The 24350-nt window shown below is 49.6% G+C and overlaps 1 protein-coding gene across 4 annotated transcripts in view; it reads right to left on the bottom strand.

The window, feature by feature from the left end:
- Positions 1-24350, bottom strand: part of TNRC18 (trinucleotide repeat containing 18) — a 54610-nt gene that overhangs the window by 8640 nt on the left and 21620 nt on the right. The window contains exons 4-18 of one of the 4 annotated variants that reach the window (XM_063171719.1): positions 23928-24030; positions 23334-23539; positions 22629-22775; positions 21954-22138; positions 20799-21222; positions 19356-20303; positions 18541-18716; positions 17743-17879; positions 17141-17269; positions 15216-15390; positions 13833-14193; positions 11215-11496; positions 3977-4216; positions 1635-2077; positions 669-833 (exon numbers count right to left, since the gene is read on the bottom strand). In XM_063171719.1, coding sequence (XP_063027789.1) covers positions 669-833; positions 1635-2077; positions 3977-4216; positions 11215-11496; positions 13833-14193; positions 15216-15390; positions 17141-17269; positions 17743-17879; positions 18541-18716; positions 19356-20303; positions 20799-21222; positions 21954-22138; positions 22629-22775; positions 23334-23539; positions 23928-24030 — 4121 coding nt within the window. The remainder of the gene's footprint in view (positions 1-668; positions 834-1634; positions 2078-3976; positions 4217-11214; positions 11497-13832; positions 14194-15215; positions 15391-17140; positions 17270-17742; positions 17880-18540; positions 18717-19355; positions 20304-20798; positions 21223-21953; positions 22139-22628; positions 22776-23333; positions 23540-23927; positions 24031-24350) is intronic. The other 3 variants (XM_063171720.1, XM_063171721.1, XM_063171722.1) reach the window with 3 other exon arrangements.

The raw sequence follows: 24350 nt of genomic DNA, 5'->3' as shown, positions 1-24350 counted from the left end.
ACAAACCTGCCTCCATCCTCAGCACAGAGAGTTAAGTGGGGGTACCCAGACTTTTTGCTGCCTTCATCCCCCAAGCATCACCAGCAGTTAACCAAAAGCTATTTCCCACATCCTCACTCTTAGAGGCTGGCAGAGATGCTGTGGAGCTCTAGTTTTGCTGTGCATTCACCACAGTGCTCCTGAGCCTCTGCCTTCCCCGAACAGGCACCAGGCACTGCTCCTATTTCTTCTGCAGTCTCCATGATAGGTTTCTTGCTGTTACACACAGACCATAAGCATCACACAGAAATCATGTGAGAAGGCAGCAATGTGTGTTATGAGAGATGACAGGCTGCAGCAGTGGAGCAGGAACCAGCTGTGCCCCAGTGCTGAGCAAGGCTACTCCATCACCATCTCCTTGGTCCTTGCTGTCCATGCAAGCTCTCCCTCCACCCCGTGGCAGCCTTGGAGAAAATCCTGCCTGCTCACTGATTTGGGGGATGAAGGCAAATGAACACCAGATGGTAGCAGCAGGTACTATCAGAGAGTTTTAGGCTTTTCAAACCAGCCCTTTGCCTGTCACAGACCCAGCAAAATCTGCACCTCTGCTTTCCCTCCCTCACATTGCAACAGCCCAGGTGCTCTGCCAGCCACTCTCCAGTCCAGCCACACTAGAACCAGTCCCTCACCTCTTTTTTCACCTCCTTGGCTTTCACCTTAGCTTTGCTCTTCTTGGTGGAGCCCAGGGCACTTGCCAGGCTGACCCGAACATCAGAGGGGGAGCTGGGGATGCCAGGAGGAGACATGGATGAGGAGGAGGAGCAGCAGGGCGTTTCTTTACCCTTCTTCCGCTGCTGAAAATAAAAACAAAATATTTCCATCAGTAAAGAGAAGATTGGTAAAGATCTGGGTCCAAGGAGAGGGGATAGGTGGAGCAAGGCAGGCTATGCACAGGTAGGATTATGTTCAGCCAGCAGTTAGTTCACTGCCCACATCACATCCTACATCTCCCAGCTCTGCTTTCTGGTTTCACACATTTTGGGAAGAGCTTTTCATTACCCTGGAGAGCAACTCCTGCCCATCAAATCTGCCTCCAAAGAGCTCCAAGAAGATCCCAGTTGGCCTCATGTCATAACTAACTTGTCTAACTCTCCCCACCAGTGTTCTTCCATAACACTGCCATGAACTGAACTGGAGCCAGAGGGAGCCAAGCATTCAGCTTAGATGAAAAGCCAGTAACCCAGAGACCACAGTCACCCCCAGCCAGGGACAGACCTCAGAAGTCACCATGTAAAAGGGGAACAGCTTTAAAGGCCAGTCTGGGGGCCACAGGTCAGCAAGAGGACAACCTCATGCAGAGAGTGGGAGAGAGATTTCTCAGGATCTGTTTTAATGCAGCATCATCAACTCTGCCCACCCAAACAGAATGGATTTGGGACATGGAGAGTGACAGAAGTAACCAGCCCCATTCAAACATGGCTTTTACCCACTGCAAGTCAGACCCAAGTCTGACAGAGCCTCTGGGTGTCCAGGGGGCAGCCAAACAACTGCTGAGACAGGACTCAACTCTCCTCTACCTTAGTGGAGGTTATTGCCCTCCCTTCACCCCCAGCTCCCAAGCGTCCCAACACCAATCTGGCCAGCACGTTCCTCACCTTGCTGAGCTCCTTCCTGTCCTTGCCCTTGCTGCTCTCCTTTTTGGGGCTCATGGGGGCCCCCTTGCCACAGCGGCCAGGTTTGGGGACGGGGGTGGAGCTGGCAGGGGCTGTGGATGTCAGCATGGCCGAGGAGGTGGTGGCGTCGTGGAGGAAGATGCGCTCGCTGCGGCGCCGGTTCCACAGGTCGTCATCGCTGGCCTCCAGCCCGAACTCAAAGCTCAGGTCCTTGGGGGATTTGAATTTCTTCAGCTTTCGGCCTTTCTCAGAGCCCAGCTTGGCCTTGTCAGCGCTCCCAGATGTGGAGTCCAGGCTGCTGGGGGCCTGGCTGGCCGGGATGCTGCTGGGCTCCAGCGGCCCCTTCTTGCCGCGCAGCAGCCCTGACGGAGACTTCTTCCTGATCTTGATCTCGCTCTCCGAGTCAGTGTACTCAAATTCTGTCCCTAGGTGCAAAGGATTGAACCATCAGTCAGAGCCCTGGCTGAGCCAAGAGGGGACAGATCCTGCTGGAAACCTCTGGGCTCCATGGGAGATGCTGTGCCTGTTCAATAGAGCTCTTGCTTGTTCCTCTTTCCAATCCTCACATCCCTCAGACCTCCATTTCTGACCCATAAAACACTCTGGAAATTCCCTGGAAGTAAGCCTGCCCTGCTCCAAACCAGAGGCCAACAATTCAGGCAGTGTGGTTCAGGGTGTTCCCTGCCTCCATTTTCTCCTTTCTCCCACAGGCAAAACCCTGCAGGGAAGCTCTGAAGAGAAAATATACTTTAACATGCCCCTCCTCAAAAAGGAGCTGCTCAGCTGAAACCAAGCATAAACCCCACAAGCTGATCCCTGCTTCTCTCCTGGTGGGAGTCCTCTCCAGTTTCACCTTTGTTTCAGGAGAACAATGTCTTCTAACAAATGGAATAAACCAAAATTTCAAGCTTTTTTTTTCCCAATTGGCCAACAGACACCACAAATCCTTTCACCGGCTCAAGGAGTTGCCTTAAAGTCAAGAGAGGTAAATGATCTTTTGTCTGTGGCAAATGGAATTCCCCTCACATTGGCCTCTGCTCAGCACCACGAGCACAGCAGTACCCAGAGGCCTGAAATACTGCAGTAATGCCAAGATGTTCCTCACCTTCACTGTGTTCCCCTGAACCTGATAAAGGAAAGCAAGAGGGGTAGAAGAGAAACTGAGGCAGCACCTACATCCAGCAACATGGGCAGGAGGTAGGCAAACAACATTCACGTGGGAAAATGAAAATGTACATGGCACAAGCAAGGAAAGCATCTTCTCTTGGTCCTTCTCTCAAATACACTCACTTTCCTGAGTAAATTCAGTCTGCAGGAAAACTGCTCTCATCTTCTACCCAATCCTCTTCCCCTGAGACAGCCCCAGCATGGAGAGAAAAAGAGCCAGCATGTCAAAAACAAAGCTGGCAAAGCTCAAAATGAAAAACCCATTGGAAATTAAAACACTCCTTCCCCTCTCTCAGTACTGCATGAGGTAATTTCTAGATGCTTCCAGTTTCAAGGAGGGCAGATTACAAGACAATAAATTCTTAGCAGAGGCTGTTGGAACAAGTTGGCAAAAGCCTAATATAGCATGGAAACAGTGCTAAAACAAGCCAGGCTCCCAAGGAGGACATCATTTTCCATTCTGAAGCATGCTATAAATTCCATTATCACTTAATAAATATTAATAGAGAATTTATAAATGGAACCCATATAGATCTGTCTGACCAGGAACAATGTCACCAATGGGCACTTGTGCAGCAGGGCATGGGGAGGGGAAGAAATTAAATTCCCAATACATTGACACTGAGACAGAGGCAGGGCAGAAAACCAGATTCTGGCACTGCAAACACAGGAGCAGAGGAAGGAATGTTTTTTTCAAGTCTCTCTGGCTGGTTTCTATAAGGAAGCTGATGGGATGGGCTGATGGAAAGAGCTTCTCTTCTGCTTGGGTGTCTGTGCTTCCCTTGGGTATCCAAGATCAGCTGCATTTAGCACATGCTTCCTTCTCTAACATTTAACAGCACTTCAGTGCCTTCTGCACTCTGTCCAAGGGGATGCAGCATCCCCCTGCTTGCCTTTGCAGCATGTCTTGTTGAGAATTTGCCAAGGAGGAAAAGAGGAAACGTTGACAAAGTCACAGCTGTCCCTAGGGATGTCATGTCCATGACTGGCATTTATCTCCCTATCAGCCACTTTCTCCACCTTCAGCATCAGGACCAAGCTGCCAAAGCAAAACTAGGGCAGCTCAGTGTCTGGGTACACAACCTGCTCTCTTGCAGCACAGCTGGGACCTCCCAAACCTTCCACAGCAGCCCCCACAGCACCACCATGGGACTCACCCATCAGGCTCTGCCTCTCCTCCTTCTTCTTGGCCTTCTGCTTGGCCTCCAGCTGGATGATGGAGAGCGGAGGGGGAACGATGGGGCTGGGCATGGCGCTGGCAGCAAACCTGGCCAGAAGGCCCAGGCCACTCTCATCCAGGGCAGGTGACGACAACCGGTCTGTGCCATCCGTGCCATAGTCCTCTGCTTCCTCCTCTTCCTCCTCATCATCATCATCCTCCTCCTCGGAGCTGGAATCTGGCACGCAGAGAACAGGGAGCGCGTTACAAACCTCACGGAGCCGTGCCCCAGCCACAGCCCCAGCCCAGAGTGCAACCCTCCTGCTGCTCTGTGCCCACCAAGGTGGCACTGAGCCACCCAGGACTGAGCCACAGGACGCTGGCCACGGGCACACACGTGTCCTTGCAGCCACAGAGCCGCTGTCACCCTGCCTGCCACCACCCTGCAAGGACACAGCAATACAGGGTACGGCAAAGACAACCCACTGGGGGCAAGGGAGGGAAGAGCAGGGTGCTGGCAGATTTGAAAAGGATGCCAGGCACCCCTTCCCTACAGCTTTCAGGAGGAATTAAAAGCTTAATTCCTTTGAAAATCCCGACCTGGGAGCTGTGGGATTCCCCTCCCGCCCACCAACACTTCCTCCATAATGAAATCCATTAGTGTAATCAGAACCAGGGATCAGCAGGGAAGGGGAATACCAGAGAGCAGCCTGAGCCATGGCGGGAGGCAAGGGGAACATAGGGAGGAGAAGGAGCAGGAAGCAAAAATGCAAAGAGAGGGGGGAGAAATAATAATTTGAAAGCAATGGATTTGGAATGCATAAGGGAGGAAAGTGTAGGTAGTTCTGGAGACAAGGAGCAGTGTTTGAACCCTCTCCATGCCTTTCATTTCCCTCTCTACAGCTCAGGATAGGGAAGCCCAGCTCACTGCAGGCAGGAAGAGCTGCTCACAGCCAAAATCTAATTCTGGCAAAGAAATCACCTTCACTGCCTGCCTCAGCTGCCACCTGCAGAGCAGTGGGCTGGGGGTTTCCTCTAGGGTGTGTACACAGCAGGTATTTTGGGGGTAGATGCTCTGAGAGTGGCACCTCTCCCTCCCTACAGCGCTTCCCAAGAGTCTGTCAGCAGCTCAGAGGCAATTAATTTAACAGCATCTCATCCAGTGAGTGCTGGTGAGCAAGCCACTTCACAGATGCACATATACCACACACACACACTTATACACACACATATATGAGCACACAGATCTATAAATATATATATATTTAACTGCAAACCGTGGGTCTGGAAAAGATATTTCATTTCTTTTGAAATTGAGGGCTTAAGTAGGATCATTGAGGCTGCTGGAAAATTTCCACCACTAGCAGGAGCCCTGTTCTGAGCCCACTCCCCAGCTCCTACCAGCCACTATCCTTGTGTCTGAAATCCAGCCAAATGAGAAAACAGATCCCTTCAAAATGAGCTGGAATGAACATGAAAATCCTTTTCTTTTCACACATGCCCTCTGGGATAGATAAAAACGTCCTCAACACTTGGTTGCTCAGAAAAAAAAAAACACAATAACACAAGTGTTATTTTTCCATGATATTAGAAAGAACAGGAATATCAGAAAACAATGTTCTCATTCTTGTATTTTATCAACTGAGGTAACTGGCAGCTTTTTTTGCCTTTTTTTTAACATGGATGGCTTATCTCTGTAGCATACATCTGATTGTCAGAGAATACTAATTTTTAACTGCATAAAAATTCCTTCCCCATTTCAGTTGCTCAGACTTGTTCCTTGTGATATGAAAATGCTACTAACCCTACAGTCCTGCAGTCAATACCAAGAAATCCACAATCCTGTTCACTCCTTGCATAAAAACCACATGCAAAAAAAAAAATCCACAGCAAATTTGGATCAGATTCCTTCCCTTTCCAGAAAACGGGTCACAACTGCTGGTTTTACATCACATTTTGCCAAAGAGAAAACAAATCCAGATGAACTTTATTCTGAGACGTGAAAACCACCTGCCTGAAAAGCAGCAAAACCGTGCCTAAGTTCAGTGACACGCTGTGGGGTAGGAAGACCTTCTTCATCCATCCCATCTAGCTGTGAAATTCAGCAATTTTCAGCAAAAACAGGGGGGAAAAAAATTAAAAATCAATCTGTACAGCCCCTCATGCCAGACCTGAGAGCTGGCTGAGCAGAGAGTGACTCAGCGAGCAGCTGGGGAGGAAAATGGGCTGAAAAAAGGGGAAAATTTTGCAGGAAAATTCATGATCAATCCAGCTCCACTGGCTCAGCCCCACTGGCTCCCCAGCATCACACTCCTTCAGCACTTACACCCTGCATGTGCAAGGGCAAAAGGGTGCCCTGCAGCTCCAGTATTTCAGAGGCACTCAGGTAGAACAGATTTAAAAGGCAGGATGGCAGTGGCTGCTCCTCAGGCTACAGAAAATACAGAGCACAATGAGGTGCCTGGTGGTTATTGCAGCCTCCTGCTCACACACAGCGTCACGCTACAGAAAGACAACTGAAGACAGTCCCTTGTCAGCATTTTTACCACAACACTTATATTTTTATCTGCAGGAGATACAATTTCCAGCCTGAAAATAACCCCATTTTAACACATTCACAGCACAGATCTATCCTCCTCCACCTCTCATGGCGAGGATAGATCTTGCTAACCCCACTCCACATGCACAACACAATCCCTGCTTCTCTTCTTTCTGACTTTTCCAAGGGACAAAAAGTAACAAATGAAGCAAAAAGAAGACATTTGGGGCTCTGCTCCAAGCCGACATGCTTTCTAAAGTCAGTCCCCAAACTTCTGGCCATGGTGGCATGGTGCTCTCTGTCCATCTGCATGGCTTCTTGGAGACACTGGTGCCTGTATTTAATGGGAAGCAGAAGTTTCATTCCTACTGTACCCAAACAATGTGTGGGTTTAAAATTAACTATGCACACATGCCTTCACACAATTGAAACCTCAATATTTTTTCTGTCCTGAAAAGGTGATTTTTAGCTAGCAAGGGGGAAAAGGATTTTTTTAAAAAATCATTTTTTCCTTCAATGGTAATTCTGTTAACGCTGAGAGAGGGTAAAGGAAAAAAATGCTCAAAGTTAAAAATATCTTTTCTAATTGACATTTTTAAGAGCATGTATATGTGTGTATATACCCACACACACAACCACACGTGTACATACACAACTCCACAGCCAAAACAAACAATGCATTCATATTTAAATGCTACTGATGCCACATAAACAGGAGCCAAAGATTATTTTAATTTTTACCTGCACTGAATTAAAACCCAAACCCAGTTAAGAATACTAAGTTTTCTCATTGCTTTTAACAGCTAAGCTGCCATGGTATTTTACTGTAGGAGAGCAGTAAATGAAGATTTGTTAATGATGAACAGAAATTGGTTAAGCAATTTGGTTTTTAGAGACTGATGTATGTAACAAGACGGGTTGAGGGGGGTGTGAAGAGGAAAGGCTGGGGAAGGGAGGGAGTAAAAACACACACTTAAAACAGTCATTTCACATTGTAAAAATAAACAGCATGATTTTCTCATAACACCAAGCAGGTCTACAGCATACAAAGCAGGCTAAGTACAGGCAGACTTTAGACAGCTACTGGGTCATTAACATCTGATTTCTGCAATCTGTCCAAATTCTGGAGATTACTTATTTTTGAGTGCCCAATTTAAGACTGTACCTTTTTTTTTTTCCAGATAAGCCAATTCTCATCATTGGAAGATTCTTCCCCTCCACATGTGCTGTGCTGTTGACTCCAGAAGTGCTTATGAAAATTTTTAAAATATTACAACTATCACAAGGGAATGTGTAAGGAACTGGTTACCTATCACTGCTTTTTTTTTTTTTTTAATTGGGGTAAAATCATCCTCCAAGTCAGGAGAAAGAGAACAGAGAATAAGGTACTGATTTTTTAAGGAAAACAGAATATGGAGGAGGAGGACTTATGGGCCTTTTGTTTCAGAAAGCTCAAGGAATTACCTATCCTGATGGGCTTTAGCCCACTTTAGCAGTTTCCTCTCCAAGGTCACTGGATTAAAACCCACAAGCTCTGCCTCTTATCAGAATGGCAACGTGATGTTTGGTCTGTAAGAAAGCGGAGCGTCCCCCCTCATCTGTGTCTAACCAGATGACAGCAAACAGGTCTCCCTGCAGCTAATCCCACCTCTGACACAGATACTGCAGGGCCAGGGCCAGACAACATCCCTGACATGGGGACATTTCTGCACCATGGTCCAGAAACCTTGAAGGTTTGCATCTCAGACTCATCTACGAATCCTTGCTCTGGCTGGGCTAAGGGGTTCTCCAAAAGCAGTTCTGCAAGCAGCAAAGCATTTCTGGAGTCCTCAGACACAAACACACACGTGCAAACCTTCCACGTGAGACTCTTCATGGACAGAGGAAAGTTGAAAGCGGACAGCAATCATTTTCAAAATTCAAATAACCAAGAGAATGCAAAGAGCTACGTGTCATTATTCATGGAGGCAACAGCGAAACGTCTGAGGCTGACAGATGACATAAAGAAAAGTTATTTTGCCTACCTACATAACAATGGTCAAGGTTCAGGTTCATGGCTAGTGACCCCTCGCTGAGAAGTGTCTGCCCTACAACCAGCCAACCACTTTGCTTCTTTAGTGCAGCGTGAGAGCAAATGCAAGAGACCGACACAGACATTCAAAGCATCATGGATAGGGGCAGGGGTGAAAGGGTTGGTCAAGCAGCTGCAAGGAGAAAGCGAGCACTTCTAGAAAAGCTGAGGTTATTAATCGGTTTAGTATTCAGGGAAAGCCATCAGAAACCCTATTACCCAAATATCCCTTCAAGAAATGATTCTGACAACAACAACAAAAAAAAAAAAAAAAAAATTAAAGAAAAAAAAATTCATTTGCAGGAAAAAAACCCCAAATTGTAAGCAATAATCCCTTCCCACCTCCCTCTCCATACCCACCTCCCACCCCAGGGGGTTTTGCATCTTTGGTTTCCCCACCATTAAATGACACCCCAATGGGATTTACAATGCATTTCCCCATTTGTTCCAGATTCCCCAACCTCCTCCCATACCCCCTTCCCTCCCCAGATTTTATCCCATAAAACTGGGATTTTTAGTTTATTTCTTCTAATAAAGCAGATAGGTTACTTGCAAATTAGACAAAGGGACAAGTTACCTCTCTGCTTACCTGGAGCAAAACCAAAAAGCAAACCCAAAACCCCCCTCAAGAACTTGGCACCTAAAAGGGATTGATATCCTCAAAATTTCCAACAGCAGCAAAACAAACAAAGAAAAGATGTGGGAAGGAACAAGGAAGGGAAGAATGGAAGTTAATGCAGACTCTTCATGGAAATGTGGCAATCTCAGCCTTACATAAAATTCACTCTCCCCACAACTTTTTGGGTTCTCTAAAGAACATTTTTTCTTTTATTTTCTTTCCTTTTTTTTTGACATATGTATTTCTCTTTTGGGTTTTCTTTGAAATGCATTGGTGGGTCCAGCCCAGAGCCACATCAAAACAAATCAACATTCTGTATCTTTCTGCCATGTTTGATATTTTTTTTTTCTTTTTAGCTTTAATTATCATCTTTGGAGGTTGGGTTTGGAGGGAAAAAAAAACCAAACAGGTGCACAGAGGAAATTAACATCAAAAAACTCAGAAAATAAAAAAAAACCCAACAAAACAAAAGCCAAACTCTCCAGCCCTGTTTTTCAATTAACAGCCCTGAGCAGTGTAAAACACTAAAAGGCTTTTGCTGGGCTACATCCAGCTCTGCCATGTAACTTAGATAACAACTGGGGATGCTCTTGCTTTGCATTCAGCCCAGCCAAGCTGGTTTCTTTCGGGAGCTGAGGGCTCATTAAAATGACCTTTCCCCATGATTATTATTTAATGAGTGCGCTCTAAAACAGAAACCCCTTGTGTCTCTGGAGGAAAAGTCTCAAGTAATCTCTTTTCCCACTGAAGTACTAATGACAGGCTGACAAAAAAAAAAAAAAAAAAAAGGCTGCAAGAAAAAAATTGGGTTGAGGGTGAGGGAGGGAAACTGGAGAGTCAAATTTAATGCAGTAATTGCCACATCCTTGAGCACCGTGGGTTACGTCTGGGCATCTGAAAAAAAACCCTACCACCCAAAAAGAGACACAAAAACTTGACATTTAAGTTTTAAAAAATTAAAAAGAAAAATTTCTGGCTGTTAAATACACCCTGCACCCTCCTGCAGCAGCAACAAGGAGTCAGTGCCTCCATGGTTTACTTGCCTGGAGAGAGTCTAACAGCAAACAAACTAAGAAATATAAAACTAAATTGGGTGAACAAAAAAAAAATTAACTTAAAGGGGCTGGGGGGGGAAGGGGGAAGCCTAGGCTTTATCTGGACAAAGGCAGCAGGGATATTTGAATAATAGAGAGTACCCCAGACTAGGTTAATTCCAGTTCTACTGATGGGGAGTGGGAGCAGGAGGGGGATGCAGAGCAGGATGGAGTGAAGCAGCAACCTAATCGCCTGATAAGAGACACAGCAAGAGAGACAAGGTACACAGGTTTAGTTAAAAATGAACTCGGTATGTTTAATAAAGCTTGGTAAACCAAATCGCAGTACAAACATCAAGTCACACGGCCACACAACAGTACCCCGGTAATAAAAAAAAAAAGAAAAAAAAAAAGGGGGAGAAAAAAAACAAAGAGGGGAATAAAAGAAAAAGGGAAAAAGGAAGAAAAAGAAAGGAGGGGTAAGAAACAGGAGAGGGAAAAAGAACAAGGAGGGGAAAATAATAAAGGAGGGATAAAAGGAGGAAAGTAATCAAAAAGCTCCTTTCAAACTTTGACAAGGCTCATGCCAAAATAAAATAATAATAATTAAAATAATAATAATAATTGTAATAATAATAATAATATAATGGTGGTGGTGGCAGGAAGGAAGGAAGTGAGGTTAAAACTGAAGGAGGGAGGAAGGGAACAGGAAAGCAGGGAGAGGCGGACACTAAAACCCAGTGGATATAAAAGCTCTAAAAGAGCCAGCCAGTAAAAATATCACAATGATACAGATACAAAAAGGATAAAAAATAACCATTGGGGTGATAAAGCAGGCTACGCTGCCAAGGACAAAGATGGCCGCCCTGGCTCCGACCATCAAAATGGCTGACCCCAGCCCGCCAGGCCCCTCGGCCCCACCCTGCTCCCACACGGGCTGCGCTTGGGGGTGCGTTTGCTAGAAATTAATAACCTTGATCGAACGAGTCCTCCGAGGAGTCGCTGAAGGAAGATCCCGCCTCGGCCTCCCTCAGCAGCAGGCAGAATGGCTGCTTCCGCCCCGCCGCGGCCTTGGGCCTCAGCGGCCGCCCTGGGGCCACCGCGCTGCGCGGGGCCGCCCTGGGGCCGCCGGCCACCCGGCCGCCCTTCCTGGCCGTCGAGCTGTACAGGCCGGGCGGCCGCGGCTTGGCGGCGGACGGGGGCTGCGCCGGCCACTCGTCCCTCAGGGATCCCTCCTCCTCCTCCGAGTCCGTATCTGTGGTCAAAGTGGGTGGGAAGAGCGTTACATCACCAAACGGGCTTTGGGGATTTTGGGGGGGTTTTGGTGCCGCCACTGTCCACCCCTGCCCAGGTGCTCCATCGTAAGCCTTGATTCCTTCTTTTCACTCTCCACCTCCTTGTCCTCCCTTAAGATCTAAGGAGTGTTTTTAGCTTGGCAGCAGAAAAATGAAGCAAACATTTCCACTATGAAAATGTCCACTGAAGGCAACAGCGCTGTCAACAACTGGGCCATCAACCCGAATTTGTCTTGGCTATGGTGATATTCAACACTCTTGACCTGAATCTCCTTTTCTACACAAACCAGCTCTCACAGAGGGTTTTCAACACATGTGGTTGGAGCAAGCCCAGCTGCCAAGGAGGCAGGATGTCTAACTCCAAATGTCTGACTCCAAACACGCTGCCCCAGATGCTCCATGGCGTACGACGCAAAGGAGCAGGGACCATGCTGCTCCTTGATCTGTGAAGGATGGCTTTGCAAAGCTGCTAAGCCTTGTGGGTGGTGAGAAGTTATCTAGATATCCCCTCTGGCAGCTGATGAGAGGGACAAAAAGAACATGGCACCCCTGGATGCAACAGAAGTGGGTGTACATTGTCACCTCCCCGTTTGTGGATATGCCCTCAGCTTCACAACATTACAGACATTGTGCCATCACTCCCCAGCTCCACTGCACTGGGTTGTGGAGAGGAAGACATGAAGAATGGCAAGTTTAGGAAGCTCGAAGCCCAAATTATTTTGGACACCTGACTTTTCTTAAAATCTGAGGGAATAAGATGCTCAGTCTGCCCTTTGGATCTATGCCCAAAGTTTTCAGGACTCAAGGTAGACAATCCTGAGGTCAGGAAGCAGAAGGACTTGGCGCCAGTCCCGCTTCTCCTTCTCCACATAAGCAGCACAGCAATCATAGGAGGTGCTGCCATATGCTCAACCTGCCTCCCCAAATTCACCATGCCTGAGTGACCAAATGACAGGCTGAGGCCCTTCCTTTGAACCTGCACACGGCTGAAAAACCAAAGCTGAGCTGTTTCCTCAGTTGCAATAATCCTGAGCTGAGACCTGAGTGACAAAGGGGAACACTCCCACACCAGGAGACTCACTGGACAGTGGTTAGCTAGAAGCTCTCTTAGGTCTGGGAGGCAGTTTTTGTTCCTGAAATAACAGTGCCAAGTGGGAAGGCACTGTAAAAGCTCCCTCTGCCATGAGCCAAGGCTTTAGCTCCACCAACAGCCTGTTCTTTCTCTTCCCATTAGCTCCAGAGCCCACATTTCAGGAGACACGTGTCTGTCCTTGGGAGTAAAGCACACTCAAGAACAGAACTGCTGGGTACTGTGTACAGCACAATAAGCCAAAGGCTGTGTTCAAGTCCAGTGGACACAATGACTCCTATTTTGCCACATAAATGGCTAATTTCATGCCAAACATTTGTTCCATTGGAGAGTCCCTAGCTCATCTTCCCCATTAGCGAAATTTCTAAACTAGTGTTGCACCAAGAGATGTATTTGTTATGCACACAAACATCCCATAAAGGTTTTAACATGGCTTTAAATAGCTGCAAGCAAGGGGAAAGATGCGTGTGCAAGTGAGCTGAGACCATTACACAACGGTCTCAGACCATAAACTCTGCCCCAGTGTCTGCCTGAACTGTTAAAGACTCTCCTATGTTTGGTTCTACTGTTTTCCCAACATTGTTAGCAATTCAGATTTTTCCTTCTGTAACAGGGGTCATTTATTGGAACCTTCACCTTGGCACACTTTGGGTTTAGAAGTAACAATCACCAACCACACTGACGTCGGGTGGGGACAAGCACTGTTGAGAGCCATGGGAAGGCTCAGCACAGCCCGCCAGGAAGCAAGCCAAGACACTGAAGGGCAGGAGGACACTCAGGAACATCAGTGTCACAGCCAGGCTTTTCCTTCCCAACACATTCCATGGCATCATCCTAAAGCCAAGCCCACTGCACTCAACAAGGACTTCAACAGTCAACTACCTCCTAGAGAAGAGGCTCCACCTGCTCATCTGCCAGGTAGGACAGTGTCTACTCCCACCAAAAGAAAGAATATGGGTCAACTTCTTCAAGTGTTTTCCCCACTGATGATGAATATAACACAGGTCAAGGAAGAGATATGGTTTCCCCTTGGACAGCAAGGTGGGCACACAACCCAAAGATGCAACAGCAGTGCTGGGAGGAGGAGGAGGTTACTTTTCATTCATGAGCAAAACCAGACTCATCTGCAAGACCCCTTTCAATAGGCCAGAAACTCCCACCACAAGCCCTCCTACAGACAGAAGAGATAAAAAAGAGGTTACTTACTATAGGAGTAGCTGCTAACTTCAGATATTGCTGGTGAATGGGAAACCTTGAGCTGATTTTTGACTTTCAACCCCACCTCCATCTTCTTCATTTTGGCAGTCACTTTGTTTTTACCTTCCTTGGCTGTTTTCAGTGACAGGCCCAGGTTCTTGGCCAGGCTCTTCTCCTCCTTGCTTGGCAGAGCCTCGTGGGCTGTGAGGTACCTGCTGCCGCCTCCAGTGGTTTTGAGCTTTCCCCCAGAGCTCTCAGCAAACTTGAAGGGGGATTTGAGCTTGTCTTGTTTGGTGAGAGACAGGGCCTTGTCAAGCTTGCTGGCTAGCTGCTCCTGATCTGATGGCACCTTCTTCTTTTTGAGCTTTAACTGCCGAGGTGAAAGGAAGAGACAAGGTGAACATGGAGCAGATGTCATGGCAGACCTGAGGGATTTTACTAGCCCTCCAAATTGTCTCATGCATGTGGTTAATAAAGCCTCAAGGTGATAGTTTTAGCCCCTCAGCTGCCATAACCCATCATGGTTCCAGGGAGGAAGAGGAGGAAGATGTCAGCTAAAAGTACAGTTTTACTGAGCGTTACAAAATTGCAAGATTAACTTAGAAAACTTGAATGTTCTTCCAAAAGAAATATGTTCATACAACAACTTATTTGGAGCTCTTTTTCTGTACACCACCTGGTTTCTAGGGTATGTTTGGGCTGGTTTTACAAGCTTTTCTCTAAATCACAAGGATTAAAAATCTTCTTTACCCAAGAGCCAGCCAAATAAATACGGATTTCCACATAATCAACCAGCTCCAGAGGCTGGGATGCCAAAAGAACCCAAATACCTCTCAGCATGAGCATCAGCACCACTGCACTACAGCCAGAGCTGTTACATCCTTTTCAGTACTTTCTCGCTTCTTGAAAAAAGCAAATATATTTTACATGTGCTACAGCTAGATAACAGCAGCTCTAACTCAGTACTTTGCCTGCATGCATTTTGGATTCATCACCAGCTTAAAGCTCCAGTAAATATCTCATTGCCTCAACAGGAGCAGAAAACCCTGCATTTGAAATAGCAAGGCTGTGTTTCCATTCCTCCCTTGCTTTAGGGGATCCATTCCCCTGTGCTCTCTCAATAGGCAAAGGGGTAAAACAAGCCCTGCTCTGGACTCAGAGCCAGTGCAGCACTGAATGCTCTGGCTGGCTCCAAGGCACTGGACTCTGCTGTTCTACCTCATTAGCCAACATTAGCCCCTCCACTGCACACAATCCTCTCTTGAGGAGCACCTAAACCCATGTGAACTAAAAGCAGACGCTGAAAGATCAGGAGTCCAAGCCAACACCAGCAAAGCAGGAAAGAGATGGACTTTTGGCCCGTGGCTCCATGCTCCCCACGAGGGCACTGACCTCATTTGAGAAGCTGGGAGCTGCATCGTGCTCTTCCCAGCTTGGGTTCTTTCCTTTCATCTTGCCACTGCTGCTCTCCACATCCTCGTCCTCCTCTGGGAGGGCCCCTTTGTGCCTCTTCTTCATGCCCTCACCAGTCTCAGAGTCTTCAGAGAGCAACAAGGACTTGCTCAGTCTGCAAGCCAAGCACAGCATGGGTCAAGGTGGGGGAGGCTTTCCTCCCTGTGATCCCCACCAAGCTCCAAAGTGAGGTTAAATGCCTCCCAAGACAGTGGGGATCCTCAGCAGGAGCCAAGTCTACTGTGAAGTGACAGCAGTTCAGACAAGGTTTTCCACCAAACAGGAGAGCCAACCTTTGTGCACGCTCCCGGCCACCAGGACAGGTGAGGGTGCCTGAAATCAGAGACCTGCAAGGTGGTCTCTACAAGGAAGTGCTTTGTGTTTTGATAACAGCCACCAAAAATGCCTGATTTGGTACAGAGCAGCCACAGGAAGGACTGACAGCTGAGGTGGCCCTTAAGGTCTTTTCCCACTTCTACTTCCATGGATTCTGTAGGTGCAGAGAGAGACTCCTGAGGCCCAGGGAGGTGCCTCACTGCCCAGACACTTTGGTTTCTTTGGTATGAGCAGGAGGTGGCAAGGAAATGCCACATGGGGTGACAAGGAGGGACAAAGGCACTGCAAGGACTGGCTCACTCCAGACTCCAGGTCAGGCCCTTAGTGAAAGGCATTTGTGATCTACACCATTGGACTTGCTTTGGGATTTGGGGGGAAAGGAGAGGGTAAATAAATAAGAAAATAAAATAAAAAATAAAGTAGGTGAGACTATAAGCACATCTTTCCCGGCTCCCCAGCCATCTCCAGTCACTATCTGATGGATGATCACTCAACACCTCAGGATTCCTACCAGGCTTCCATTTCAAGCTCTCATATGCTGCCTCCTTCACCCTAAGCCTGCTGGTCAGACCACAAAGCCACTGACATGGGGCAGCTTCCGTCCCTCTGTCCTCTCTGCTGACCTGCACAGACAGCTAAACCAACACCTCAGGCCCTGGACACTGGCTGAGGGTGCACCTCCACCTCCCACAGCAGCATTCCTGCGATCCAGGGACGTGCACACACAACACTGTCACACACCCACACAGGCACAGCTCCAGCTGCCTCAGGATACCTCCAGCCTGGCCAGCCACCCAAACACAAAGAGCAAAACACAGAGCCACCAAGAGGACAGATTTTCAGAAGCGTTGGTCAGTGGGAGCTGGGCACCTGACTCTGATTTGCAGTCTTGAAAAGGACATGTGCAGAAATATGGAGCACACTGGGAGGCAGCTTGGAAATGCCTTCCCATTGGAGCGGCCATCCATGGTAGGGTAGGTGGCCAACAGTGGTGAGATGCAAACAAGAGCAGCTGGACTTGCAAAAGAGAGAAAAGCACAGTAGAGGATAATCTTGATCCTTGAAACAGAGATGTCAGGCAAAACCAACTCCCACTGATTCAGGGAACAGAGAGGAAGACAGAAGAAACACAGCAGAAAGGTCCTACAAAGCAGATAACCTGGAATAGCCCTGTCCTTCCCAGTTTTGACATCAACATCCCCACAACTGCCTCTACAGCACCTGACTGCACCATCTGCTCTCCTGAAAGCACACGAGGACACACTGCCCACTCCAAAACCTCACCTAAACTCCCTGCCAGCCATCTCAGCATCTCACAGCTGCTCAACTCCACCTGTCCTGCCTGCACCCAACAGCAGCCAGGAGCTCTGCCTGCGGGGAGGGCACTGCATTCCCACTGGAAGGACACACTCACATTATCCAGCCTGCCAACACAGCGAGCTCCCACTGCATCCAAGATGCTCTCCCCAAGTCAGACCCTGGCACAGTGACCCTGCCATGTTCCCATCTTCCCCAGATTCCAGCCTTACTTTCCACTCTTGCTGTCACTCTTCCCTCTCTCCTTAATGGGTGACAGAGCGCTTGATCCAAGTTTCCTCTTCCTGGGCCTTCCAGGGCCTCTTCTCGCCAAGCTTCTACTTTTCTCGTCATGCTTTTCCCTTTAAAAAAACCATACGCTTCACTGTTAACCAAGGCAACAAAAAAAAAACCAAAACCAAAAAAAACGGGCAAAGGAAAAAAAAAGCAAAAGCAAATTTTGCAACCGAAAAGCAAAACGAACAGGGAAAAAATAAAGAAAATGAATCCAAAAAAGAAGAAAAAAGGAAAATAATTAAAAGAAAGCGAGCAAGAACGGGAGCCAACCCAGAACCTTCGCCTGCCACCAAACTGCTAAACTGAGCTGCTGAAGCCAAGGTTGTCTCTAACACAGTCTCCCAGCTGCAGTCACCAGTTACCAGGTTGTCGTGTCACATAGCCTAGGAGTGTGCTGTGCAAAGCTCTGCTGGCATGTACCAGGAGGAGAGGAAAGGAGAGGAGGCAGGGAGGGATGGAGGGCAGTTTTCTCTCCTGGGCCGAGAGGCAGCGCCCAGCTGGAAAAAACCAAGACCTGGGTGAGCAGCCTGTGACTTACTCGGAGTCCCTGCGGCGCTGCAGCTTCACCAGCTCCCGCTGCTTCTCCTTGTAGCGCCGCTGCAGCTCGGCCAGCCTCATCCTGTAGTCCAGCTCCATGGCATCCATGTTCTCAATGGCTGATTTGATGGAGTACATCTGGGGTGGGGAGGCAACAGAGCGTCAGGACAGGCCCAGGGGGTGCACACGGGGTGCCCTGGCAATGGCCAAGGTGTGCAGCCTGGCAGAGAGCCCTTGGTGCTGAGAGAGAAGCAGAGACACCAGCACAGCCTCAGAGTGGTATGACAGAAAACCAGCAAAGCAAAGATGTTCTGTGGCTTATGCACAGGATGGCATCAGCTCAGAGGGACTGCAACCCTGGAAGAGAAGCTGCAGGATAAGATGCTCTTTTACCTTGTTTAAAATGACAGATCACAATATATCCTATCTTGGAATACTTACTTGCTCTGTACAAAACAACTTATCAGCCTCTTCCACAGGAAAGGGTCAGCAAATTAAAAATAAACAAGGAAAAACCCTGCTGCCACTATTTTTATTTATCCTCTGGCCAAAACAGTAACACACAGGTTCCTCTGGTTTCACATTAAAACACCATTTCCAGGGCTGAACCTTGACTAACAAACAAGGGCAGAACCTGAACTGCAGCCAGGATGTGACATGAGGGAACAGCCAGCTCGTTGTGCTGAATGCAGAGGGGCAGCAGAGCCAGCACGAGCCCCCAGACTGGGGCTGGGACAGTGAGCTGTGTCAGTGGGTGCACTGGGGCTTTCCAGGCTCAGCCACACTAAGAGCTACTTACTGGCTCATCTTTCTTCTGCATCCAGCTGTACTTTTTGTTGGGATTCAGCTCTCGAGGCAGCCGGATGGTTTTCAGACTTTCCATAAAGGGGGTGGAAAGCACTTCCATGAGCATGTGGGTGCTGGCAGCCAGCAAACTCTCCAGCGTTGGCCGGACAGGGAAACTCTCTGGACCTGCTGAGAAGGGCAGGAAAAAAAGCTACAGAATCTCTACATTCCAAGACTGCTTCTCCAGCAGGCACAAGGAGAGGCTGATGGCCCTCTCTTGACTATGGCTGCTCAAGGGGCCCCCCAGCCACCCTTGGCCCCCACTTGAGATCTCCTGTTGTACTCAGCCATGGTGTAACTGGCAGTTCCCATCACTTCTCACCTCAGGAAGTTACTGGAAGGTGAGATTCTTTTCAGGACCTGCCAAGCTCTTGGAAAGCGTCATCTGGAGCTACTGGGGCCTCTGGTGCCAAACCCCAACAGACTGTGGACTCAGTGCCTGCCAGAAGGGTGTTACCCTGGCAGCTCTCAGCAACTGGGGCTCCGTTTCCTCTACGCATACCACAAACTGTCTAGACATGGCAAGGGCCTTTGGAAGGGAGAGCAGTACAAAAGCCACACGTAGCTCAGCCTGCTGCAACAAAAACTCTGCTCCAACCCCATCTGAAGTACCAACCACTCCTGCAACTCAGAGCAATGCACTCCTTGCTGTCTTGCTGAGAGAGATCCCACCTGTGACTGCTTCTCTGCCCACAAGGAGAGCACAGGGACCATAAGTTGGGAGACCCACCATGGTCCAGAGTTGATCACTCCCCACTCACAACTTACTCTGCATTTCTTGCTTCCGTTTCTCCAGCTCCATCTCTGCAATTTCACTCAGCAAAGTGATCCCTTGCAGGAAGGAGTGCTCCAGGCTCTGGTCAGTTAACACCTCCACCTTCATCTGGGGTGGAGTGACAGTGGTGGTAGTCAGCAAGGAACAAGCCTGGGGCATTTCTGTAGCAGCCACCAAAGCATTCATCCCAGCCAGCGGGTCACCCGGCTTGATGTCCAGATCTGGGATTTGGCAAGCGATTGCCTCTTCTGTGTAGGAAGGGATCTCTGGCCCCTGCTCCCCCTCCTCAGGAGGCAGGCTGGGAAACTCCCTGGCCCGGGGCACATCAGCACTCTGCAGATCCATGGCCACAGAGGCCTCCTCCCGCTGGGGCGTCAGGTCCATCTCCGGGGGCTCGCTCTCCGCATGCACGAGCAAACCGTCATAGTCCATGTGCATGGAGCAGGTTTCTGCTCCACTCCCGCTCTCTGCCTCAGCCTCTGCCTCTGCAGGACAGGCCACAACCTGGTAGGGAGGTGGGCAGCTCTGGAGGTCTTCCTGGTCCTGCTCCATAGCTCCCAGGGCCTCGCCCTGGTGCAACAGGAGGTTGCAATTGTCCACGTTCTGCACGGGGACGGCTGCAGAGGTGCTGATGTTCAGAGTCCCCATGTCCTGCTCACAGATGCTTTCCTGGCTTTCCTCCATCTGCACCTCTGATTTCACCCTCTCTTCCAAGGATTCCTCTTCTGGTGCTGCTGGGATGGGCTCTAGGATTTTGGACGGAGACAGGTGGATGGGTTTGACCTCTGAGGAGAGGTCCATGTGCTCAGAGCCCTCAGCAGGCAGCGGGACGTCAGGAGCCAGCCCATCCGCGTCAGATGCTGCGGGGGGCTGCAGGAGGTAGGGATAGTGTCTTCCAAAGGAGGGAGGCAGGGACTGGAATGGGTATCCAGGGGGGATCTCTGCAAGATATCACAAAGGACAGACTGTGTAATGGCTGGGTCTCCAAAGCACCTTCTCTCTCACTCAGGCATAGAGCTGGTTCCCTTTGCTTCCATCATCTCTGGTCTCTTTCTGCTCTCAAGCAATAGAAGCTTTGGGCACATCTCTCCTGACCAGGCTGCCACAGACAGCACCCCAGAGGTCCCTTCTGCACCCTTCCAGCACTTTCATGCAACTGGAGAGAGATCTGCCTCCTGCATCCTCTCCCACTGGGACTCCAGCCCTGGCAGAACCAACCCAGGCTCAGCCCACAGGAAGAAGAGAGCCAACAGCCCCAGGCACCCAGGCATCAATCTCGGCCCATCACACCAGCCCTGCTCCTTCCCTCTCCCCTGCCTTTTAGAGGAGCTATGTGGCTTTCCCTAGGGGAAGGGACAGAAGCAGGAAAGAGTCGAGGAGAAAACGGGAGGCAGGCACAAACACAACGGGACTCTGCCAAAGCAGGGCTCTCTTACCTGGGAACAAGGCCTGATATGGACCAGCAGCCTCTTTTTCCAGCTCCAGTTCTTTCTTCTCCACAGCCTCGGGCGCCTCTTCCTTTGGAGGGATGGCAGGGGCAGGGGGTGGAGAGGCAGGGGGTGGGCTGGAGGGATGGGAGCTGGGGGTGGCGGGGTAGGAGTAGGCTGGCTGCGAAGGTGGCTCCTCCATCTTTTGGATCACCTCAGCTTTGAGCACAGACACGGGTGAGGCCCTGGGAGAGAGGGGAGGTGGACTCACAGCCTTGCTGTAGGACGTGGAGGCGCTGGGGGACAGCACAGGTGGTTTTCGGTGCACCAGTCCCGGGGCAGAGGAGGAAAGGCCTGATTTGGCACTGTCCAGGCTCCGTTTGGTCACCTTCTCTTCCATATCCACACGCTGCTCGTTTGCCTTCAACCTCTCCTGTGACAAGAACACAGCAAAACTCAGCACAACATCTGCAAAGTGGCACTGACCAACCACCAGGCAAGACCAAAGCAAGGTCTTATCAAATACATTCTCCAAATGCAAGACCATTTGAAGACCAATCTGACAGAGGGTGACACTGATCTACAATAGCTTAGTCACAAATTCCCAGCTCCAGGAATCATGAGAAGGATGTCACAGCTTTCATTTGCATCCAAAGCAAAACATTTCTATTTCCAACTTCCAGCCCACATGTAAAATGAAGCCTGAAAACCAGAGGACCACTATAAAAATGAATGGGTGTAAAACACCCAAATGAGAGCTCATGACTTCCAAAACCTTTTCATGAATGGGATCCTCTCCAGGAGCCAGTGTGAGTGCTGCAAGTCCTGCAGCTGCTTCCCTGAGTTGCTCAGGAGGTTTGTTTGGAGGTGACCAGAGATGAAACCACTCAATTACACAGAGCCATCTCATGGGAAGGAATCTAGCTCACAGTGCTGCTGCTGGGGAACTCTTCTGACAGCACTGCTCTACACCAAACCCCCCCAAAACCGACTCCAACTGCAGGATACACCAAATGCTTCACATCCCAGAGACCAGGGCAGAATCACTCAATGCATCCACACCCTTGAGACACACTTGCCACACAGGCACAGCTGCATTTTCTCCCCAGACACTCCAACTTCAGGCTGGTTTCATGGCCAAGCAAGAATTTCTTGAAAACATACCACGAGCTGGGCACTCCTCTGCAGCTCCATGGCGTGGGCAGCCTGCTGCTGCAGGATGTACAGCTCGTGCTGCCTCAGCAGCTGCTGATGGGAGAGCAGCTGGAGCTGGTGAGCGTGCTGCAGGGAGCTCCTGGTTGGGGGGTACATAGCAGGCCACAGCGGGGGTGCCCGGTCCATCAGCTCTGCTGCGGAATGAGCAGAGGTGGAGTCAGGGAGGCAGCAGGGCAAGGATGGATGAAGGATCACCAGGATCACTCAAGGCAATGGTCTCTACAGTCCCAGAGAGTATGCCAAACGCTGGGCTTTGCAGAAACACAACCAGAAACCAGAGGGGAAAGTGTGCTGTGTTCCCCTCTGCAGCCCCAATCCCACCACCCCTGTGCCCTAGGGCCACTGGATTTGCTTTGCTCTCCAGCCCTTGGTTTGATTTCCATGCCTGAGCCTATGAATGGATTCTCCTAACCAAGGACTCAAACTCTTCATCCCCTGCAAGATGAAGAGCCACTGTTAAAGATTACCTGTTTCCATCACCTAAGGAGAGGCCCACTCACACCCACCCCACAGCTGTGGCTGCAGGTCCCCACAGGTAGGTATGCTCCTCTCTGGCCCTCTCCAAAGTCTGTTTTCCCCACAGCTGTCAGAGAACGGTCCTCAGGCACAAGTTGACATCCTTACCAAAGTGTGGCAAGTGCTCGCTGGGGATCACAACAAGCTGCCCTGACTGTGGGTCTCTGGCAAACTGGTAGGCAGAGGGGAGAGCTCCCCCCATGGCAGGGGGGAAGCCTGGAGTCATGCCCTGGTGCAGGGAAGGGTGACCAAGTCCTGGAAGAAAAAACACAGAGGTCACAACTCAAGAGATGCAGACAGCTCTGTCACAGACATCTTTTATGAAAAATCCTTTCCTTAGGATTTTTCCTCCTGAGAAGCTGCGAGGCCTCAGGAACAAAATGTAAGCAATGGTTATCTGCTGCTGTGGAATGCAACAGGTGCATCTGGGATTGGCCCATGTTGGTTGTTTCTAATTAATGGCCAATCACAGTGAGCTGGCTTGGACAGAGAGTCTGAGCCACAAAACTTTGTTATTCATTCTTTCTTTTTCTATTCTTAGCTAGCCTTCTGATGAAATCCTTTCTTCTATTCTTTTAGTATAGTTTTAATGTAATATACATCATAAAATAATAAATCAAGCCTTCTGAAACATGGAATCAGATCCTCATCTCTTCCCTCTTCCTGGGACCCCTGTGAACACGGTCACACAGTTCCTACCCACACTGAAGCCACCTACTGCTCCAAAACACCTCCATCCCTTTTCCCTGGTGCTTTTCCCTGGGTTTCATTGGTGTGAGCACCCTCTGGACATGCTCCCTGGCAGGCACTCACCGTAGGGATGGCCAGCCAGCCACATGGAGGGGCTCCCTGTCCTGGGCAGCCAGGGGTGGGCTGCCAGGTGCGAGGCGGGGTCTGCAGACCAGCGCCCGGAGCCCGCCAGGGCTGGGCCCCCCGTCACCATCAGGTTGGAGTTCAGACCGTTGGTGGCACAGCTGGACGGGTGTATTCGGGCAAAATCTGCCAGCTCCTTGCTTTCTCTGGGGATGGAGGAGGCAAGAGAGACACAGTGAGAGGAGGGTCCAAGTGATGGAGGAGCCCAGGAGTATGGACCAGCCCGCAGAACCTGTCTTGGCAAATGAGGGTCAATCACTCTAGGAGAGCTGTGATGGAGATGTCACATGTAGAATAAAACACTCCATCTCTCCAACCCTTTGAAGCAGGCATGGATTTGCAGCTTTCTATTAGGATTTCTCTGCTGAGGACTTAGGATCTGCCTATAGCCCCATGTACCCCACTCAGCATCCCTCTCCACACCAGCAACTTTGGTACCTACTCCAGGATGGATGCAACCCTGTCTCCTGTCTGGACTGGCTGTCCCTGAGCTCAGTTTGTGACACTAAGATGTCACCTCCTTCCAAGGCTCACCTGAGCAGCTTCTCCTGGTCCCTCTCCAAGCGCCCTGCCAGGAGGTGGCTGTCCCGGTGGCGGCTCCTCTCGTCCCCACAGTCATCTTCAGAGCGCCCGTGCCCTAAGAGACAACCCAGCACCATCAGACAGGAGAAATGGCCTGGAGAAAGCTGTCCCCTCTCCTCTGGGCGTGGAAGAGCCACTACATCCAAACACCAGTGTCCCCAAGGATGCTCCAGGTTCAAATTCTGAAAGACCAGGCAAGGCTCTCTGTGTGACCAAGATATTCTCACTGAAGCAATATTCTCCTGGTAGCACCCAAGTGCATGTGTTTTGAGGTTCACGTCTCCAAGACAACAAGGAACTACTTGCCACACCAGGCTGGTCTCCCAGGATAGCACAGCCAGCCTCGGAGCGCCAGGACCAAATGGACCACTGTGC

Source organism: Melospiza melodia, chromosome 18 (genome assembly GCF_035770615.1).
Source record: "Melospiza melodia melodia isolate bMelMel2 chromosome 18, bMelMel2.pri, whole genome shotgun sequence".
Lineage (NCBI taxonomy): Eukaryota > Metazoa > Chordata > Aves > Passeriformes > Passerellidae > Melospiza > Melospiza melodia.
This window is presented reverse-complemented; position numbering and strand designations above follow the sequence as displayed.